We start from the raw sequence: 20,543 nt of genomic DNA on the forward strand, positions 1-20,543 counted from the left end.
CAACTTGACAGTTATGGTAACAAGTACGGTTCTCACAGTAAGCTGTTAATTTCTTTGTTCAAATAGACGACTAACCAAATCTTTTGAATTTTTGTAAATATGGTCTGCAAATGATGATATAGCGAATAAACAGCTTCAATGTTGATGTTTATATGGTAAAATGATGTCACGTTAGCGGAAAATAGCCCAGAATGTGGGAAGCGATGACGGACGGCTAAACATACCAAGTCTCTGGTGCTTCCACAAAACTAGGTTAACTAACAATCCTCTCCTGTCTCCTCAAATATCCAACATTCAAGTTACCACATAAGAAAATTTAGAACTAGAAAATCAACAACGGAAAAGGAAACAAAATGTATAGTCCATTAATTTTTATGAGGATAATATTATATACTCGGACAAAAAAGAAAAAGAAGAGGAACAACATCCAGTATTTAATGGAAGCACTAATCCCAGGCACTGGTCATACCACCGTTACCAGCACCATAACCCCCAGAGCCGCCACCATAGCCACCAGAGTTGCCATATCCACCACCACTGCTTCCTCCACTGTAAAAATCTGAACCCCTACTGGAAGAGCCGTCCCTTCTGAAATCACGGCTACCAAACCGACCTCCCCCAGATCGCCTTCTGCCTCCACCACCATAAGAAGCCCTTGATGCATAACGAGTAAGCCAAGCAGGTACTTCCTGATTTGCTTCTTGCATTAGATCAGCGAGTGGTTTTGCCAATGAGAGATTGTTCTCATTAAAGAAGGCAGTTGCCAATCCTGATTTGCCAGCTCGCCCTGTCCGACCTATCCGGTGAACATAATCATCAACGTCATTTGGAAGATCAAAATTTACCACATGAGCTACATGGGGGATATCTAGACCACGTGCAGCAACATCTGTTGCCACTAAAATTGGTGTATTTCCACTCTTGAATGATCTCAATGCATGTTCTCTTTCCTGCATACAAGTACATTGCATCATAACAATATGAGGATTCGGGTTAATGCTAAACTTGCATGGTCATCATAAAATACTACGGGAAAAAAAGGATGACAATTACAACCAAGTGAAGTTTTCTACTAAGAATCGCTATTTCATAGTGATCAAATTACTTCCAGTTTGCCCTTGGGGTTTGCTTAAGTGGTGGAGGGTGGGGTAATGAGTTAGGATTAGGATATGTCTAGTGTTCAGTTCCCTCCAATGTAACCAAAGAAATTTCTTCCAGTTTAGCAAACTGGAAATTTTACATATTAACCAGACAGGAGAAGTCTCACAGGTTCGAAGATGGTTTAGAACATGACTAGAAAGAAAAATTGATGGTTCAGAATTACTGAAACTTGCTGCAGGAAAAGTAGAAGAATAATTCGCTCAGCTATAGCAGCAAAATAGCTCAACAAAGTTCTTTTTCGAGAGAGAGAGAGAGAGATATCAACTTCTATTTTCATGACGAATAACATCAGACACAAAACATAAGGAAACAAATATCACTTCTGACAGACTACAAGATCAATTTTCCGAACAATTTACCTGTTGTGTTCTGTCACCATGAATAGTAGTTGCCGGAAACCCATTCATGCACAACCAGTGTTCTAATGCATCAGCTCCCTTCTTTGTCTCCACAAAAACTAATGTCAGAGATTGCTGCAAATTCAATGACAAACGACTATTAATAGAATGCAGGATACTGATATACCAATTCTTCAAAAGAATCAACAGAACTTTAACAAAGAGTATTCCTTCCATGTTACCTTGCCATGAGCTCCATTTTCCCTCTGTGCATGAAGGAGGTCCATGAGATGACTTCGTTTATCAGACTCATGAACAAATTCAACTCTTTGAACAATTAAATCAGTACTTGAACCAACCCTTCCAACAGCCAAAAATATATATTTTGAAAGGAAATCCGATGCCAGTCGCTGCATTCCAACAAAAATTTGCAAAAGCTATCAGATGCTTTCAGTTTGGAATTCAACTGTTTAGAACAACTTTTACTAGCATTCAATATGACTATATAGAATGTTCATGTTGCATTAATATGACCATATACAAGTCAGTAAGTAAAGAAAAATCCAACAGGGAACCCAGCTACCGATTAAAACACACCTGTATCTCCTTTGGAAACGTAGCACTAAACAGCATGGTCTGTCGCAAACCTGGGGGAGGCATGTCCATCTGCTCCACTATCTTCCTAATTTGAGGCTCAAAACCCATGTCCAGCATCCTATCTGCCTCATCAAGAGCCAAATATCTGATCATCTCCAATGACACTCTTGCCCTCTCAAGCAGATCTACCAATCGTCCCGGAGTTGCCACAAGAATATCAACTCCTCTCTCAAGTTCTCTCAACTGACACAATATTGGAAAACAAAAGAGTAAGAGGTGAATCATCAAAACAAAAACAAAAAACAAAGTGAAAGTGGCATCAAGAATAAGCACCAATAATAATTTATTTAAGGTCACAAAATTTTCCACAACAGGATTGAGTCAATCAACATTTTGTGCTTTTAGGAGAGATATCAATGAAGAGAAAGTTAAGCAAGTGGTATTGACCTTAGTTGGAGAGGAAAATTGCTTTATTGACTTTAGTTGAAAAGGGGAACTGTTTTAACTGACCTATGATAGAAAATGAAATGATCATTGATCTATGCCGAAATATGAAATTATTTATTGACCTAAACCAAATTTCCTAAAAGTTTAATACTTTGAATGGGCTAGGGACCAAACTGAATACAAGTCATCCAAAAACATCTCCCACGCAAAAAAAAAAAAAGAAAAAAAAAAAAACTATAACCATAACCTCAAAATTATGTTCAACGATTTGTTCGCAAACTCACTCTTTCCCTCTCTTAAACATATAAACCTAAAACCAACCCAGCCTATATAACCTGAGCCTTCATTCTATAATAAAGAACCTTGAAAAATGAACAAACAAATAATAAAAATGGGGATTAGTTGTGGGGCCCACACCACATCTAACTTTAACAATCTAAACCGTCTATTAATAGATCATACTTGCAAAATAATAGCCAAATTGGAAATATTTGAGGCATCTAATTGAGTTCAAAGAAATTGACAAACACTATGTTTAAAGAAACATTGAAATTTCATCGTGACAATTAAATAGGCAAATGGTTTCAAATTGAATTGAGTTTTTGCAAGGATGATCTTTGAATTGAGATTTACATAAACACGGTCTGGATTGTTGAAGTTCAATGTAGAGTGGGTCCCACAACTAATTATATGTACACATAAACACATGCAAGTAGACAAGGATCCAAAGTATCAGTAAGCCACAATCAAAGTCAAGTTATACAAACCTGTTGGTTTATTGGTGCTCCTCCATAAGCAACTACCACCTTGACACCAGTTTGATAAGCAAATTTTCTAGTTTCTTCATGGATCTGCAAACCAGCCAAAACAGAAACAATAAGCTTTTGCCTATAAACCACTAGAATACACGTTATGTTACTGGCATAAGCACAATCTAACCTGGCAAGAGAGTTCTCTGGTAGGTGAGAGAATAAGAGCAAGAGGGTACACAGTACGTGCTCCACGAGGTCTCTGAGCAAACTGCCCCAGCATGATTCCACTAATAATTGGAAAGCAGAAAGCAGCTGTCTTCCCTGAACCCGTCTGAGCACAAGCCATCAAATCTCTACCTCCAAGAGAAATAGGTATTGCATGACGCTGAACAGGAGTTGGCTTCACATACCTGCACCTCCGAATATTTAAATTCAATGCCTCCCCTAAGTCTATCTCTGCAAAAGTATTCACAGGTGGTGGCACATTATCCCCACTAGTTTCCACTGGGATATCCTCATAAGCATCAAAGTTAATGCCTGTGTTTTCTTGATCACTAAACGTCGGTTCTGAGATGTCTTCATCAGCAAAAGGGTTTACTTCCCGCTCCCTCCCACGGTCCCATCCCCCACTTCTATTGTTCCAACCACCACCACCTCGACCACCACTGGAACCATATCCCGGGCGCCCAACATCACGCCTAGAACTGCCAGCACCCCAGGCAGGGCCAGGCGCAGGCCCATTGTAACCTACGCGGTCATTGGCTGGTGAAGGGGCAGGCTGTGAAGGAGCCGGGGCATCAGAAGACGGCGGCCTATTACGAAGATGTGGTGGGACATAAGTTGATCGTGCAGGCCGAGATGAGCTGTTATTGTCAGATGAACCAGCAGTCGAATTCTCTCCTTGAGAATTTGCTACAGAATCCGCCCATGAAGTTCTCATAATTGGAAAAACGCGACCCCTCCTTTTTCAATAAATTCAATTCGTAACCTAATGCACCAAATACACAAACGAACAAAAAAATCAGACTCCAAATAAAAATTGGTCTCATGATTTTTCTCTATATATCTTGCAGATCAAAACCCCGATCAATCTTATCACTGTACCATTCGAAAGGGGATTCGTCTATGAAAATTATCATTAGGAACTGGTTAACATGAAAACTTCAGTAACAATTTACATAACATTAACAGTAAACTCGATTAACTTTAAAAAAAATATGATTAATGTTTAGCGGAATAAACATCACGCAGAAAACTTAAAACACAAATCTGAGCAAAAAAATAAAACTAAACAATGTCGATACACGAAAAATCGGAAAAATAAGTACACAGATCAAAATTCAAAACGAAAACAACGGCAAGCATTCGAAAAGCAGATAAACACATGCAAAAAAGCTCAAAAATTACAGAGACCGAGAGAACTTCGAACCTCGATAAGCAGTGAGAGCAGCGGAATCGGATCGGGAACCAGATAAAAATTAAGAAACCCTAGCTTTTCTGAGCGCAGGAATGGCAGGATCGCACCGCAGGCGAAGATATAGCTCCGGCTTTTCGTTTTCTTCGTCGATAAGATTTTCTCTTCTTTTTTTCTGAGATTTTTCTTCTCCTTTTCAAATGGGACCAAAACTCTTTCTTCCCCTTTTCCTTTTTCTACGCTGCCGAGACGTATTGCGAGGAAATTCTTATTATTTTTTTAAAATTAAATTAAAAATTTATCTTTAAATGCATTGGCGTCCGTACAATTTGGAGGGCGAAAGGTGGCTGCCGTCATAAAAATAACCGGACGGTCAAGCGTGAAATTGTGAGGGTTAAAAATCTGCATGCTTGATTTCTGAGGTCTCTAATCTTTCTACAATATAGGGAACTCAGTTCCATGTAATTAAGAAATTGTTTGTATGAAATGTTGCGTTTGTATTTATATCCAATATACATATTTCAACCTATCCAGACACGACACGTTAAGTTAAAATTGTGTTGCCTCTTCATATACCTTTATTGAGCAAATCAATCATTATTAGTTTATAAAAAAGATGCCCATGGTAAAAGAAAGATAATTAGCATGAAAACCACAGCTGGTAAAGAGAGAAACAAAGAAAGTCCTACTCTAACCTCTACCTAACCTCAATCTTTGGTTTTGGAGTTTGCATTCTTCTTGATCTCTTTTCTTTCTATTTCTATTTTGGTAGGGGTAGACCTCTTACTCTGCCGCATGAGCATTTATGGTTGTGGTTGCTTTCTCTTTTTTATGAGAATAGCATTTTATAATGGTTATAACTTATTGTTCAACCTTGGCTGTCAAAGCGATGACTGTTGTTTCAAATTTGAGGTGGTAGTTTTCTGTTTGGTGCATTTGACAAAGGAGTAAGAGTAGGAAGCTCGACATTTGTTTAGGGTGACTTATAGCCACTGTTCTAAAAAGCGGCCTAGAAATTTGATGAAGTGTCTATACGGTTCTGGGCGGTCCTAGGCGATTCAATTTTTGTTTGTTTGTTTAGGTTAAAGGTTTGGAGATAATTTTCTTGTAAAATAACTTTAAGCTTTTTTCTTATAAAATAACTTTGAATACATATTACATTTTATGTATTCAACCAATCTTGGTCACTTATTTACATGTTTTTATTATGAGACAATAAATTTAATTAAAATTAAAAAATCTGCCTAGGTCTCTGCCTGCCACCTAATTAGCGCCTAACTCTTAATTTTTAGAACCTTAATTGTAGTAGAGTTTTGTTGCTGATTGCAAAATCATCAAAGGGTGGTGTTTCTCTCTCTTTGCGTTGTCATTGCAAGGGTTTAAGGGGATTCATAGCCCTTTTTTGTCATTTGTCTTTGTATTGTCTTCTAGGTGATAGTACGGTGTTTATCTTATGTCTTCTAAGGTTTAGCCTTTGTGAGCTTATTTTTTAGGTGCATGACTCCCGAGGTTGAAGAATCTTATTTCTAAGAAGTTTGTTTTGTTTGCGCAAGGGATAATAATTCTCACAATTTATTAAGAGCTGTTATCACACCCCTTAATCCTATTTCCCCATCCAATTTTAATTGACATATTTAGTGACACATTCGACCTATTGTGTAATGACTTCTAAAGCTAATAAAAATTAGGGAGTTTTAACGAAAATGGCTTGGACTAACTTTAATTTAACCAAAAATCACCATAAACTATTATTTAATTAAAATGGCTTAATTTTTAATCATAAGGACATAACCCAAACCCTTAAAAAACAAAAAACGCGGGCTCAAATAAAAGGCCAACCCGCATAACAATTACTATTCCAAAAATAACCCTGACGAAACTTTAACTCAAGCCCATTACAAACATAACGGTTACCACATTCAATCCACCACTCCATCACCATTAATTGCACCAACCACCCTTACAAACAAGCAAAAAGAAACCAATTCGGATTCCTTTCCGCAAAACCCAATTACAACTTCAAACTCCAAATTTCAAACCAAAATCTACTCAACAATGGTAGAAGAACAACAAATTCCAGCCGAACAACAAGTTCACGACGAGCAATAAGTTCCCTATAATGATCCGTCTTGGAATTTACGAAATGAAAAGGCATTTTGGTAATTTCCCTTTGTTAGGCTAGATATTTTGAAATGGGATTGCTTTTTGGTCTTGTTTGGTGTGCCTAAGAGGGGCCCACCCTTTGTTTGTGTCCCCTGGACCAACTCTCCTTATTTATTCCCTCCCCTCACCGTGACTCATAGCTCTCTCTCTCTTAAAACTCTCTCAGCTCACCCTCTTTAACCTTATCTCCCTCTCCCCAAGATGCTCACTCCCACCCACACATCAACGACAACGAACCCCTTAACGCACACCAGGGATGGGTTTTCTCTTTCCCTCATTCTCTGTGAAGCACAAAGACGACCCGAAAATCCCTTCCGGTGAGTTCAGTTTTGAGATCGGCTATTCGAGGTAAACTTTATTTGATTCGGACCTATTCCAGTCTCTCGTTATCTTCCCTAGCCTTGTGGGGTTGTTTTCAAACCAAAAATTGATAGACTTAACTTTGCTTTTCAATCCTTCCGGCGAGCACCGTGGGTTTCAGACTGTTTTCTGGCCAACTTCGGCCACTACTTGGGAAACTAAAGGTATAATCCTAATCTACTCTTGTTTGTTTTCAATTTGGTGGGTAGATCGTAGGTTGTGGTTGAGGTTCGAGGTTGACTAGAGCTTAGGAAGTTCCGGCTTTCTTTTTCGTTGAAACCAGCTTAAAACTGGGTCGACTCGACCCGATAACCCAAAGCCTAAACCCAATTGCCCAGAACCTCAGGCCCAAACCCAAAACCCAGCCTAATCCCCTAATCTGGCCAAAACCTTAGGCCTATGTAACCAAGCCCAATTCACTTAGCCCAAGCCCAACCCACTTAAACCTAACCCAAACCCAAGTCAATATTGGGCCAAAACCCCTACCCTAACCTAGTTGTCTCAACCCAGAACCCTGGCCAGCGCGTGGGTGGTGTATGGATCTGTGCGTGCATGCTGTCTTAGCCAACGCGTGGAGCACACGCACCTCCACCGGAGGTACTGTTCTCTACCGCCGTCCACAGTGTGTTCGGCGACTTTTCCAGCGAACTTTCTGGCGACCCAAATTAGCACGTGGTGGCGTATGCGACAGTGCATGGCCATTCGGGCAGTTGTCCTGTGGCAGCGCGTAGGGGTACTAGAGGTCCCCTTTATGTTTTTTGACATCCTAAATCCGTTTATGACATCCATTTCCCAAAATTCAACCATTTTAGTAGAGTTTTGTTAATTGGTACCTTTATGTGCTTAGGTGCAATTGTGTATGGCATTTCTGTCCTCTCTTGTTTGCATGGCTCTTCGACGGCGAAATATATGTGAGTGGATCCCTTTCAAAATGCATATTTTACTATTAGAAATGCATACATGAAAAGTATGATTTGTTGGTTACGTTTTATGAAATGTTTATGAGTAAATTGGATTTACACATTATGATATATTGTGCTTCATCAACTTTACGTTCTTTGTGGTATATATGATTGATGACTATATACCTACTTATGAACGTGGTTTTGCGATATGACGTTTTAGCTACTGAGCTCCGTTTTGAGATAGATATATATGTATTAGAAATATTATGTTATGATTTTATGTGCTTATTTAGTGGCTACTCAAATGTCCTGCCTATGGATGAATGAAATCATTAATTGGCTTCGGTCAGGAGATGTAAGGCCTACGGGCGAATGATACTTATATATTGGCTTCAGTCGGGTGCTGTAGGAGCCTATGGGCGAATGATACTTATATATTGGCTTCGGCCGGGAGATGTAGTGCCTACAAGGATAAGATATTGATATTGGCTTCGGCCAAGAGATGTGGTGCCTATGGCAGAAGATATTTATAATGGTTTCGGCCGGGCGTAGGTTGATGGCTTCGGTCAGGAGATGTATTGCCTTCAGGCGAATGAAGATGTATGTGTGTGTGTGTGCGCGCGCCTTTGTGCTACTACTACTTAGCACAATAAATATAATATATGTTTTAAGAAGTTTTATGACATGTTAGGGTTTTCGAAAGACCTATTACTTATTATGCTATATGAGTTTTCATAAACTTTGGGGGTTAGTATGTTGTTGAATAACTATGTTAGTATTACTTATGGGAATTGTTATTAGCACTCCAAAAATCTCATTCTACACTCCAAACTTTCTATATTAGGAAAGAAAAATACACTTGTGAAGAGTGTAGAATGAGATTTTTGGAGTGCTAATAACACTTCCCTTACTTATATATCAACTTGGTCTACTCATCTTTTGTTTTGCACTCCCTCAAGAGTTAGAATCAAGGCATACAATCCTCGCGTCAAGGCACTCCCGCATCGGTATCTTCGAGTCCTCTTGGTGTAAGACCCATCTCTTTGTTCATTCAATTTTATATTATTCCTTTTTAGTGTCTCGGATTAGTTGTATGCTCTGAACATGTTCCACAATTGCATATTCATTATAATTAAATTTACAAGTTTTATTTATGTCGGTTAATTGTTTTTAGTTCTCATGCATCCTAATATGGCTTCGTCACCTTAGGGTGTTGCCCAGCATGTGCCTACCCTGGTGTTTGGAGAATATCAGGGTCGGGCGTGTCATTCCCAACAAGCAACAAGTTGCTTCCAAACAAAAGGTACTAAACTGAAATCCTTGTTTGCATGTTCTTGATTCCATATAATTTATCAATTTTTAAATTAGAAACTGCATTTTGATAACTAATCAATTATTTCCAAAATTGAAATTCTGTGTGTTTACTACTATTCTTCAATTTCATGTTTAACTTTAGGATAGTTCAAGCAATATTGTGTGTTATTTGCCTCAAACCCATAGTTAGTTTGGGTTATATTGTTTTACATCAATAAACAGTGTATATTTTGTTACATCTCATAAAGATTGGGGGGTTATTTTTCATCAATTTCACAAAATAGTTAGGTTATTATGCTTAAATTCCAGAAATAATTTTCGGTTTTGATGCCTTTCCATATAAACAATGTGGTTATATTGTTTATATCCATAAACAGTTCTTAATTGTTATATCTCATAAATATTGGCAGCTATTTTGGACTAATATTCAATTTGCTCCATTTCATAAATAATGTGGATTGATTTTGTTTTTTTTTTTTTTTTTTTTTATCCCTTTCATAAACAATGTGTGTTGATTTGATTTAGTTTTGATCCATTTCCATATGAATAGTGTGGGATATTTCATAAACAATGTAGTTATATTGTTATAGATCCATAAACAGTTCTTAATAGTTATATATCATAAATATTGAGGATTGTTTTGGTTTTGTTTTATCCCATTCATAAACAATGTAGGTTGATTTTGTTTTGTTTTGCTCCCTTTCCTTATAAATAGTGTGGGATAATTCATAAACAGTATGGGTTATATTGTTCTATATCTATAAATAGTGTAAGATATTTCATAAAAAGTTTAACATATTTCATAAATATTGTGAGTTCTATCATTTTTTTGGTTAGTTTCTGCCTTTTCTGTGTAGTTTTTTTTTTTTCCAATGGGGTTTATTTTGTACATTACACAAAATAGAGTGAGTCTATTTAGTGTAGTTTCATAAATAACATGCATTTTTTTGTTATAGTTCAATAAATAGTATCCTAATAATTTTCATTGTTGAAGATGAAAACAACAAAAAACTTGCAAAGAAGGGTAAAACTAAGAAAAAAGAAGCTAAACAGAAGAAGGAATACCTACAATACAGATGCAACATAACCGGGTTTGCAGAAGCAATGAAAGTCTACAACCCTATGTTACAACGACGTCAAGATGTCTGTGATGAACTAGCAAAGACGTCATTTTGGAGTCTACTGAAGATTTACATGGATATGACTTTGATTATGTCATAAAGGAAGAGGAAGTCCGACATGGACTTGATCAAAATCATTAACTGCTGCAACCCAACAAACCAAAAGTTTAAATTTGGGCGTCATGAATCACATGGGATTTCCAGCGATGATATTATCCAAATCTTCGGATTGAACAACGAAGGAATTGATCTGCTGAATACAAACAAATCAACCAAATTTGGTGATGATGACCACCTCATCAAAAAGTACTTCACAGATGTCAAGGTAGTCAAGAAGAAGCATCTTGTAGAGGCATATGAGAAAGCACTTGAAGATGAAACACCTGAGGGCGTCCAAGATATTGCTTCACTCATATGCGCACACCTTGTTCAATCACTGCTGTTTACAAACTCCGGAACCTACATCACCCGGAGTTTCCTGAATATATGTACGAACTAGCAGCAGATAAACAATTACAATTGGGCCAAATGCATAAGGGACTATCTGTTCAAGATGCTTGGAAAAGAAAATAAATAAATAAAGGGAGGAAGGAGAAGAATCAACCACTGGTGGATGTACCGTCCTTGTTTTGGTAAGTAACCAACATAGTTAATAAAAATAACATGAATTGTTTCTTACAAAGTTTTGCACAAACTAACATCACTTACTTAATTCATATAGTACTGAATATTTCTACGCACAAATCTAGTGGAGACAATAGAAGGACGAGAAAACATGATTTCGGTGATCACAAGATGGGACACAAACATGATCCACAGAGCAATCAAGGATATCCTAGTGGAAAAAAATCAAGGTAATCACCAATAATCAATATATTTCACTTTGAAAAATAGTGTTTTCCAACACAAAAATAATGACTTATCATATAAAATGACACCCATCTAATGTGACTATTTGCAAATTAAGGATGTCATTCCTTCTGAATAGCCACATGAAGAACCTACAAAAAAACAACAACAAAAAAAGAAGGTGAATAAAAGAAGGCAACCTAATACTCAAGAGGATGAATCAAACAACGAAGATGAATCAAATAGAGAGGACATACCACAACAGGTACAAAACAATCTCCTAGCGAGGACATACCACAACAGGTACAAAACAATCTCCAAACAAAAAACTATCACATATGACCAAATAACATCTATAAACAATTAACTGATTCTACAAAAAAATGGTTTATTCAATGTGTCTTTTTTACTCTTCCATAATAAACCGTGGCTTATTATGTCTTTGTTCATAAATAGTTGGAGTAATTAAGTTGTAGTACCATAAATAGAATGTCTATTTCATAAACAGTGTTGGTTAATTTCATAGATAGTGTATACAAGCAAAAAAGCCCACGTGATGCCACAGGTTTACAACTCTAGTTTCACATAATTACAACAGTGTTTCTAATTCTACTATTACATATATACAACCATACTCACAATCCTATTTACACACATACTAATCAACATTTAAAACTACATTAAATGGGGGGGAGTTTTACCTCAGTACAAAACTTGATAAAATTAAACAAATCCTCATGTCATTGGTTCTTCATTTTGACCCCTGCTCTTATAAACTGGGCTAAATGTTGCACATAGACCATCGATTTCCACCACAAAGAAGGGATTCTCCATCGTCACCACTCTTGGTGTTCTCTTCATGTTTTCCTTTGCCCAAATAATGGAAATTCCAATTTTGAAGCCATTTTCTCACACTAAATAACAAAAAAATAAATTTAAAAATTAGAAGAAAACAAAGAAAAGCATCTAATAACTTATATTTGGAGACAGAAAAATAAGCAAAACCTAGTTGAGAACTCACCATAAAAAACCAAACTTTACCCAAGAAAACTCCAAAAAACTAAAAAATAAAAAATAAAAAAAAATTGAAGAACGCATTTGAATTTTACACATAATGCAGCAAAGGAAAGACACAAAAGAAGAGAGTAAAGCCATCAAGCTCAACCCTTTAATTTAAACCCCAAAAAAAATTAAACACAACCCCATTAAATCATTAATCTTATTGTAACGACAAATTATTATGGCCAAACTTTTGGTGCCTATCAAAACCAAGTTTTCATATATATACAAAGCATCTATTTAACCAATGAATTGATGGAGGGTGAAAAAGAGAAAAAAAAAAGGGGCCATTATTCAATTATGTGGAGAATTACTTGATACGTACAAAAGGTTTGAAAATTAAACTAACATTACTAAATAATAAAAAAAAGATGAGATGGAGTGAAAATCACATACCAACATCAAGCTTAAATTTGTGGTGCTCATTTGTTGTGCTATCTGCAATTAGTCTTATTAGGAGCTTCTGCATTGGTTGATGTCTCGGTCTTCTCCTTAGCTGCATGTACATTGTAGACTTGGATAGATGAAAACAGAAGAAAATAAAAATATAAGTTAAAGTTACAACTTAACTATCTATGTTGATTCATGTCCAACACATAATAACAATAGCAAATCATTTTTCATCTCATGCACTGGTTTGTCATTATCACTCGAATTCACAAGTTCATTTACTCCAAATTTCTTAGTTATGACCAGGAAAAGAATGTTTAAGCAAAAATATGTTTATGTGTTTTTCCACTAAACTACCTATTAAACCAAATCCAAATGTAAAAAATAAAAAAAATAAATACCTTCGTCAAACCTTTTAGGCTTCAAGTCCACCGACTCCACCCCAATACTCAGTCACACCCCAGAAATTCTTGCACCTTCAGTAGCCTAGATCATGCATGTATCAGTATAAATACAGAAAAAAAAAATTAACGCAATTTATTAGAACAAAGAATTTGGGATCAACAAAGTTTCTCTAAACTTACAGAGAGGCCAATAAACAGCAATTGAGGATAATTTTTCGTTTAGCTACATTCAGAGGGGCACCCAAACCTGATATTAAAAAACAAAATATCCAATATAATGCAAACGAATCAATATGTAGTATCAGTTTAGGATGCATAAGTCAAGGCTCTAAAGCATTGAGTAAGACACCAAACCTGTCGGTATGGCACAACTGAGGATGCAAACTTTATCCAACTGAGCAATGGGCTTAATTTTGGAAAGACAACCAGAATGAACACCAATGTATTCATTTGAAGTAAATGTGCCTAGAAAACTCTACTCATAGTTTACAAATCTGCAATTCTCAAAGGTTAATCATATAAAATCACACACACACACACACACACACACACACACACACACACAAACATATATATATATATATATATATATATATATATTATGTATATTATATGTATGTAGTAGCTATTATTGCTGACCTTCAGCAGAAGTAGAGTTCGATGTGATAAACTGAGGTATATTTGACCTTTGCCCTTATTTCCACGGCCTTAGGTGGAGCAACCTTCACCCTCTCCATCACCAACGGCTTCCCTGCCTCCCATGCAATTACTGTTGCAAAATCTACAACACATAAATCCCAAATTGAGGAGTATTAAATCTCTATCCTCAAATATCCTTCCAAAGACATGCAAAATGAAGAACAATGGACCTAGTGAGCGAAGAAGCTGATTGGTGTTCATAAAAAGGATATTTTAGTTTTAATTACCTCATATTTAAGAAGAGGTTCAGAACTCTCTTCAATTTCTTTTGGTTCTGGTTTGGCTTCAGGCCTAGCCTCCATTGTCGCCATTGACAAAAGACGGGCTCTTAGGAATAGAAGTAGACATGAATGGAGCTTGATATGATCTAATTATGAAAACATGTACTAAACAAACATAAAATTTAAGGTGCATGGACGAATTTATCCAACGAAATTATCAAAATATGTTGAGAAGAATATCATTTTTTTTTACATATTTTCTCGACAACCAAACAACAATTGTGTTGCCGGTATTTAGACGAAAATAATTCGCTGGAATTTGAAGACCAAAACCCTAAAACCTTAACACTTGAGATCAATTCGATTAAGTGTGAGAGAATTTGTAGAATTTTATACGTTAGTTTGGGGGTTTGAGTTTGTTTTCTTATTTTATGCATAGAAAACTTCAATTAAATGCCAAATAAAAAATCCAGTATCTTACTTGATGACAAATCGGTGAGAAAGCTTTTGGGTGGAAGGGTCGGAGAGGGTTTGAAGCTAGAATCTGCAGATGCTGGGGTGAGTCAAGACGATGTTGCAGTCCGATTATCAACCGACGACCAAGATTTCTTCATGAGTTTTCAATCCAGATGGGCTTGTAGTGCGGCTATGGTTGAGATTTGTTGATGATGAAGCGGTGAGAGAGAAAGAGAAGCGCCGATTCTGAGAGAAATTATGAAAATGGATTTGATGGTTTGAGGTTTTTTGCGATGATTGTGAGCGACAAAGGAGATGAACAGGCATAGAGCGGTGAGCAAGAGTGAGAGGGGGGAGTAGGCAGCAAGTGTCGAGGGAATGGGATCCCACGTGTTCGAGAATGCTGCTACACTTGACAGCAAGGTAAAATGGCAATGTTGAAAAAAGGGGAAAAAATAGGGGGTAAAACTGGAACAACACTGTGCTTATGAACAGTGCTTCGGTTTATTTTCTCTTTTAGTGTATATATATATATATATAACTAGAAATTGATGCCCGCGCGTTGCTGCTGGATTAGAAATTGTATGGAAGATGGATAAGCTAATTTTGAATCATCAAATTTGTAGCTGCATTGCATGACAATCATTTGAAACCTTTTCTCTAAATTATTAAACAACTTTTAGCATAAACTAACTTGCAGTTCAAATGCAAGAATGCAAAGGAAGAAAATTTGTCAAATTTCATACATGTCAAACTTCATTTATGAAACTAAAAACCATAAAAAATAAATTGATAAACATACAAAGATAGTTCACAATCATAAATGTTGAATGCTGAAAAAATATATAATACGATGATCTCTGTTTCTCTCATAATACTATGGATAGGTTTGCATCAGCCATCAATCTTGATTCATCAAATGAGGGAAGTAAAAAGATCGGCAACAAAACATCCATGATGCAATTTGGAAGGAAATAGCACATCAAGTGGATCAATATGTGGCTCGATGGGTGTACGAAGCCGGTATTCCTTTCCATGTTATTTATAATGATAGCTTCAAGCGTGTGATGGAAGCGGTTGGTCAATTTGGCCCGAGTTACCTACCTCTAAGCCAATACGAATTAAGGGAGCCATTATTAAAAGAAGAGGTAAAAAGAGTAAAAAAGTCACTTAAGAACCATGAAGAAGAGTGGGCTTTGAATGGTTGTAAGGAAGACACCATATTTCTTTCTTCTAAGGAATGCTCTAGTGAAGCACACACCGGGGAATATATCTTTGAATATGTTGACAAGTGTGTTGAAGAAATTGGGCCTCAAAATGTGATTCAAGTGGTAACCGATAATGCTTCTAACAATATGGCGGCGGCAAACATGATGAAGAAAAAGAGGCCAAATATGTTTTGGACATGATGTGCCACTCATACTTTGAATCTCATGTTTTAAGGGATTGGTAATCTCCCTAGGTTCAAAGGAATTATTGACAAGACAAAGGCTTTCACTATCTTAATTTATGCACATCATAAAACTTTGGTATTAATGAGGATGTATACCAAGAAAAGAGACATAATAAGGCCCGGAGTCACTAGATTTACAACTTATTTCCTCACATTGCAAAGCTTGATGGATAAGAAAAAAGTCTTGAAGGTTATGGTTGCTAGTGATGAATGGGAACAATGCAAACATGTCAAGACTACAAAGGGGAAAACGGCATATGCTCCCGTAGTGAGTGCATATTTTTGGAATGGGGTCTCACTTTGCTTGAATGTGTTTGAACCTTTATTTTAGGTGCTTCAAATTGAGAATGGGGATAAGAAGCCATCAATGAGGTTTTTGTATGGAGAGTTACAAAATAACAAAGATGGAGATTAAAGAGACATTCAAGAACAATGAGGCCAACTATCAACCAATTCTTCAAATTATTGATGAAAAAGCTCGTGAGCAGCTTGATAGTCCATTGCATTTGGCGAACTACCTTTTGAACCTATTTCTTCAAAGATCAAAGCATACAACATGATCCAATTGTCATGAAGGGGATTTTTATTTGTGTTGAGTTCTTGCCCGATAACTATGAGGTTCAAAACCAAGTGATAAATGTTGAGATGCACAAGTTAGAGTAAAGAAGGTGGATTTGGAAGACATTTGGCCGAAATTGGATACGTTGAGAATGATGAAAACTATAATCCGGGTATGAATATTCACATATGCTTATATTTTATTTATTAAATTTGAGTTTACTACTTATTTTTCATTACTAATTGTGTGCTTTTTTTTATTCATTAGTTGCATGGTGGCATAATTATGGAATGATGTGCCTAATTTGCAAAGGATGTCTATAAAGATTCTCTCATTGACTACAAGTTCATCCGGTTGTGAAAGAAATTGTAGTTTTTTTTAAGGTATACATACGTAGAAAAGGAATAGACTAGATACAACAAGGTTAAATAATTTAGTCTATGTCCAATTTAATGCAAGGATTATGAACAAGAAGAAAAGAAAGAAAGAGAAGAAAGTGGACATACTACTTGCAAGTGAAGCTAGTATGGTTCAAGGATGGATTGTGGAGGGTGGTGATGAAGAACTTGAGCTTGGTTCGAGAATTGGAAAGACATCGGAGGTAGGTAGTTCCCTAGAGCCTAGGGAGAGTTCTAAAATTGTTGAAGTACGAACTTCATGAAGAAGATTTTATATCGGATGAAGACACGGAAGAAGAAGAAGGAGCTGATGAAGAAGTTGAGTTTGAGTCCGACACGAAGAGAGTCTTGGAGGGATATGGTGAAGAAGAGTTTGATGCCTGGTAACTTTCGTAGCTCGATTTTCTTTTATGTCAATGTCTAATTTTGAGAAAACTCATTCATTTAGATATATACCTGGTATTAATTAAACTCAAGTTATGGTTCACTTGGATAGTTTATTCAATAGTTCTAGATGTCAATGGGTTTAAGGTATGACTGTACTGTCTCAAGGTTCTTGTTGATGTTGTAGGTTGTATCCTAAGCAGAATGTTTGGCCACTCCTCAACATATGTTGATTTTCATTTATGATTTCGTTCTTACGTTGGGTGACTTTGCCAGTTTGTGCTTAATTGCATATATATAATTTCTGCCACTTTCACAAGCGTTAGGTAAATGCTAGAAAAACCTAAATGGAAACGATGCTATATATTAATTTGTATATTTGTTGACGTGCATACATGGGTTTTGTCGTTTTCTTTCTTGCATTTAAATATTATTTAACTTAAAAAAACATTTACAAAGTATATGGGATACCCAGATAAGATTGGAAATCACATTTCAGTTGTTGCAAGCATTGCGTTGTTCTCAAGTATAATATAGGATTATGAATTACTTCATTTGTTGAAAGAAATATTTCTTTTGTACATTTTCTACCTGTTTTACATACATGTATAGGTGTTGGTTGCCTTGTTGGTAAAGCAATTCACTTTTGATATTGTAAAGCACACCTAGTAATGAATTACCATTTACAGTTTGCGTTGGAATCGTATTCAGAAACTTTCTTGTGTTTGAGTTGTGTAACATATAAGTGCTTGTTTCATTTCTCTGATCTCCAGCTGTGAAATCAAGTTGTAAATTTTTATGTCTTCTCTTGATTTACATATGAAAGGAGAATGAAAATTGTGGATATGGGTGGTGCTCAAGAGCTCATGAATATGTTGAGGGCCGCTAAAGATGACATCATAAGGAATGAGGCTTTAAAAACTCTTACTGCTCTATCACCCTCAAGTCCAGACATTTTCATTCACAGTTGGTACTACATGTGCCTATGTTTATACCTTGAAATTTTGTTAATTTTATAGAATAGGTGTGTATCAACTAAAATTCCAGGATGCTAAAGAAAAGTATCTTACATTACTATATTTCCTTATTTTCCTCCTATTTTGCATTTTATGTGGTTTTAAATTGTAAACTTGTTGTACATATGTCATCCTACAATACTCCTCACTATGGTTATATGGCATATATGCTTAATGTGTTTTTAAATTTTGGACTTGTTGGATATTCTTTTTGCATTTTATCATTCTTTTATTATCTTATCCATGGATTTCATACAAGTATAATTTTTTGTAAGTGTCAGTATGCACTTATTTACAAGATATACAAGAAATTTACCTAAATCCGACTAGGCGCCCGCCTAGACCCCGCATAGCCGCCTAGGCACTAGGCGCTAACCCACCGCTCGACTAGCACTGAACATTTTTAGAACCTTGGTATAAATTTATATCATCCTAAATTTCACTTACTACTGTGATTTTATCTTTGTACTTTACTCGCTTCAACAAAAGTAAAAAGATTTCTGCATATCTACAAAAAAAAATTTTGCTTTGTTTTCACTTTTATATAAAAGTCCCTTATGTTGGTCCATTTTCATAAACAGTTTGCAAAAATATCTTCATGTTAATAAATAGTGTGCAAAATATCTTCACTTTCGGAAATAGTTTGATTCAGTTTCAAAAATAGTCTCTACAAATATCTTCAGTTTCATAAATAGTTTCCAAAATATCTTCAATTTCATAAATAGATTGATATTCCAGTTTAAATTCATAAATAGTTTGCAATTTAGCTTCAATTTAAGAAATAGTTTAACATCTATGTTATTGTACTCTTCTATTTGCACCATAACTATAAAAGTAATTGTCATTTATATAAATCACTGTTTTTGCAGATGGTCTTAGTTAACATAAAACTCCAAATGTCAAGCTCAACTAAAATCAGTGTTCAAATTATATCAACCACCACCAAAATGACACAACAAAGGAAAATGATTGGAAAAACAGAAAATGTATCACATACAAAGAAGGAAATTATTCATCTACAAATTGAAACCATTACTGAAGAAGACAATGTTGCAAAACCAACGCAAATCACACAAAAAAAAGGGCACAATAAACAACCACAACAAAGGCAAAAAAAAAGAAAGAAGGAAGTTAACGAAAAGAATAAAGATGGATCAAAGGTAGAAGAGAAACTTTCAAACGCTACAACAGCAAACAGTGACTAAGAACAAGGAAAAAGAGAAAACGAATGCTGTTTCCGAATCAAAGAAGGAACAAAATGAAGAAGGCACGGTCCATGACAAGGGAATTCAACAAACAACTGAATGTGATGATGGACAACAAACATTTCAGGAGAAAAATATTACATTATTGACAAAAGTAATAGATCAAGAAGTAGACACTGAATCTATAAAAAACAATGATGTTATCCAGAAGAATGACATGCAAAGCAAAAGTAACACAATTGGGAGAACAACAACAAAAAAGAAAAAGAAAGTCATAGGAGGTACTCTCGCATTCAGTTTGAATTTAAAAGACGAGCCTTCATCACAGCCGGATGACTTTTTACCAATAAATCACAGAAACAAAAGCATGCAATGGACCCAACTGCAAGTGTACAATATGCTTAAACCAGATGATAGAAAAAGATTAATTCAGTTCAGCTTAACAAAGAATACGTAAGTACTACAAACACTCTTAAATCAACGTTTAGTACATAAAAAAACTTTCATTGTACAACAATACCAAATTATTGTAATTTATATGACTAGCGATGAATACTAGACAGCATAAAGTACAAATTTCAACTATTACCGAATAATAATGTTGAAAGAAGACTTGCACAGTTTGATGGTAAATGGACCTATATAAACTCAGATAGATGATTCTTTTTGCTACATGAAAAGAGAAAAAAAGAGAACACAAAGTAACAAATGAACTTCTACGTCTCCACAACAATATTTGTAAGTATATAAATCCATCATATAACTTTTTAATCAACTATATACATTATAAAGTTGAAAACTTATACAACTAAAGTTCTCTGTATATAGTTATATGAACATATAAAATATGTAATTATGATGTTTCATTCCTACCACCC

At 35.8% G+C, this 20,543-nt stretch overlaps 1 protein-coding gene and 1 pseudogene across 1 annotated transcript; one reads left to right on the forward strand and one right to left on the reverse strand.

The window, feature by feature from the left end:
- Nucleotides 1-345: 345 nt before the first annotated feature.
- LOC137713052 (DEAD-box ATP-dependent RNA helicase 37) lies at nt 346-4,982 on the reverse strand. The gene is made up of 7 exons (XM_068452289.2): nt 4,725-4,982; nt 3,483-4,283; nt 3,311-3,394; nt 2,097-2,339; nt 1,742-1,909; nt 1,521-1,634; nt 346-950 (listed from the first exon to the last, which is right to left on the reverse strand). Exons 2-7 carry the CDS (start codon nt 4,233-4,235, stop codon nt 447-449), a joined length of 1,866 nt encoding a protein of 621 aa, XP_068308390.2. The 5' UTR covers nt 4,236-4,283; nt 4,725-4,982; the 3' UTR covers nt 346-446.
- An 11,488-nt stretch (nt 4,983-16,470) lies between these two features.
- On the forward strand, nt 16,471-17,447 carry LOC148691414 (uncharacterized; annotated as a pseudogene).
- The last annotated feature ends 3,096 nt before the right edge of the window (nt 17,448-20,543 follow it).

The sequence above is a fragment of the Pyrus communis genome, chromosome 14 (genome assembly GCF_041283825.1).
Source record: "Pyrus communis isolate YQ-2024b chromosome 14, ASM4128382v1, whole genome shotgun sequence".
NCBI lineage: Eukaryota > Viridiplantae > Streptophyta > Magnoliopsida > Rosales > Rosaceae > Pyrus > Pyrus communis.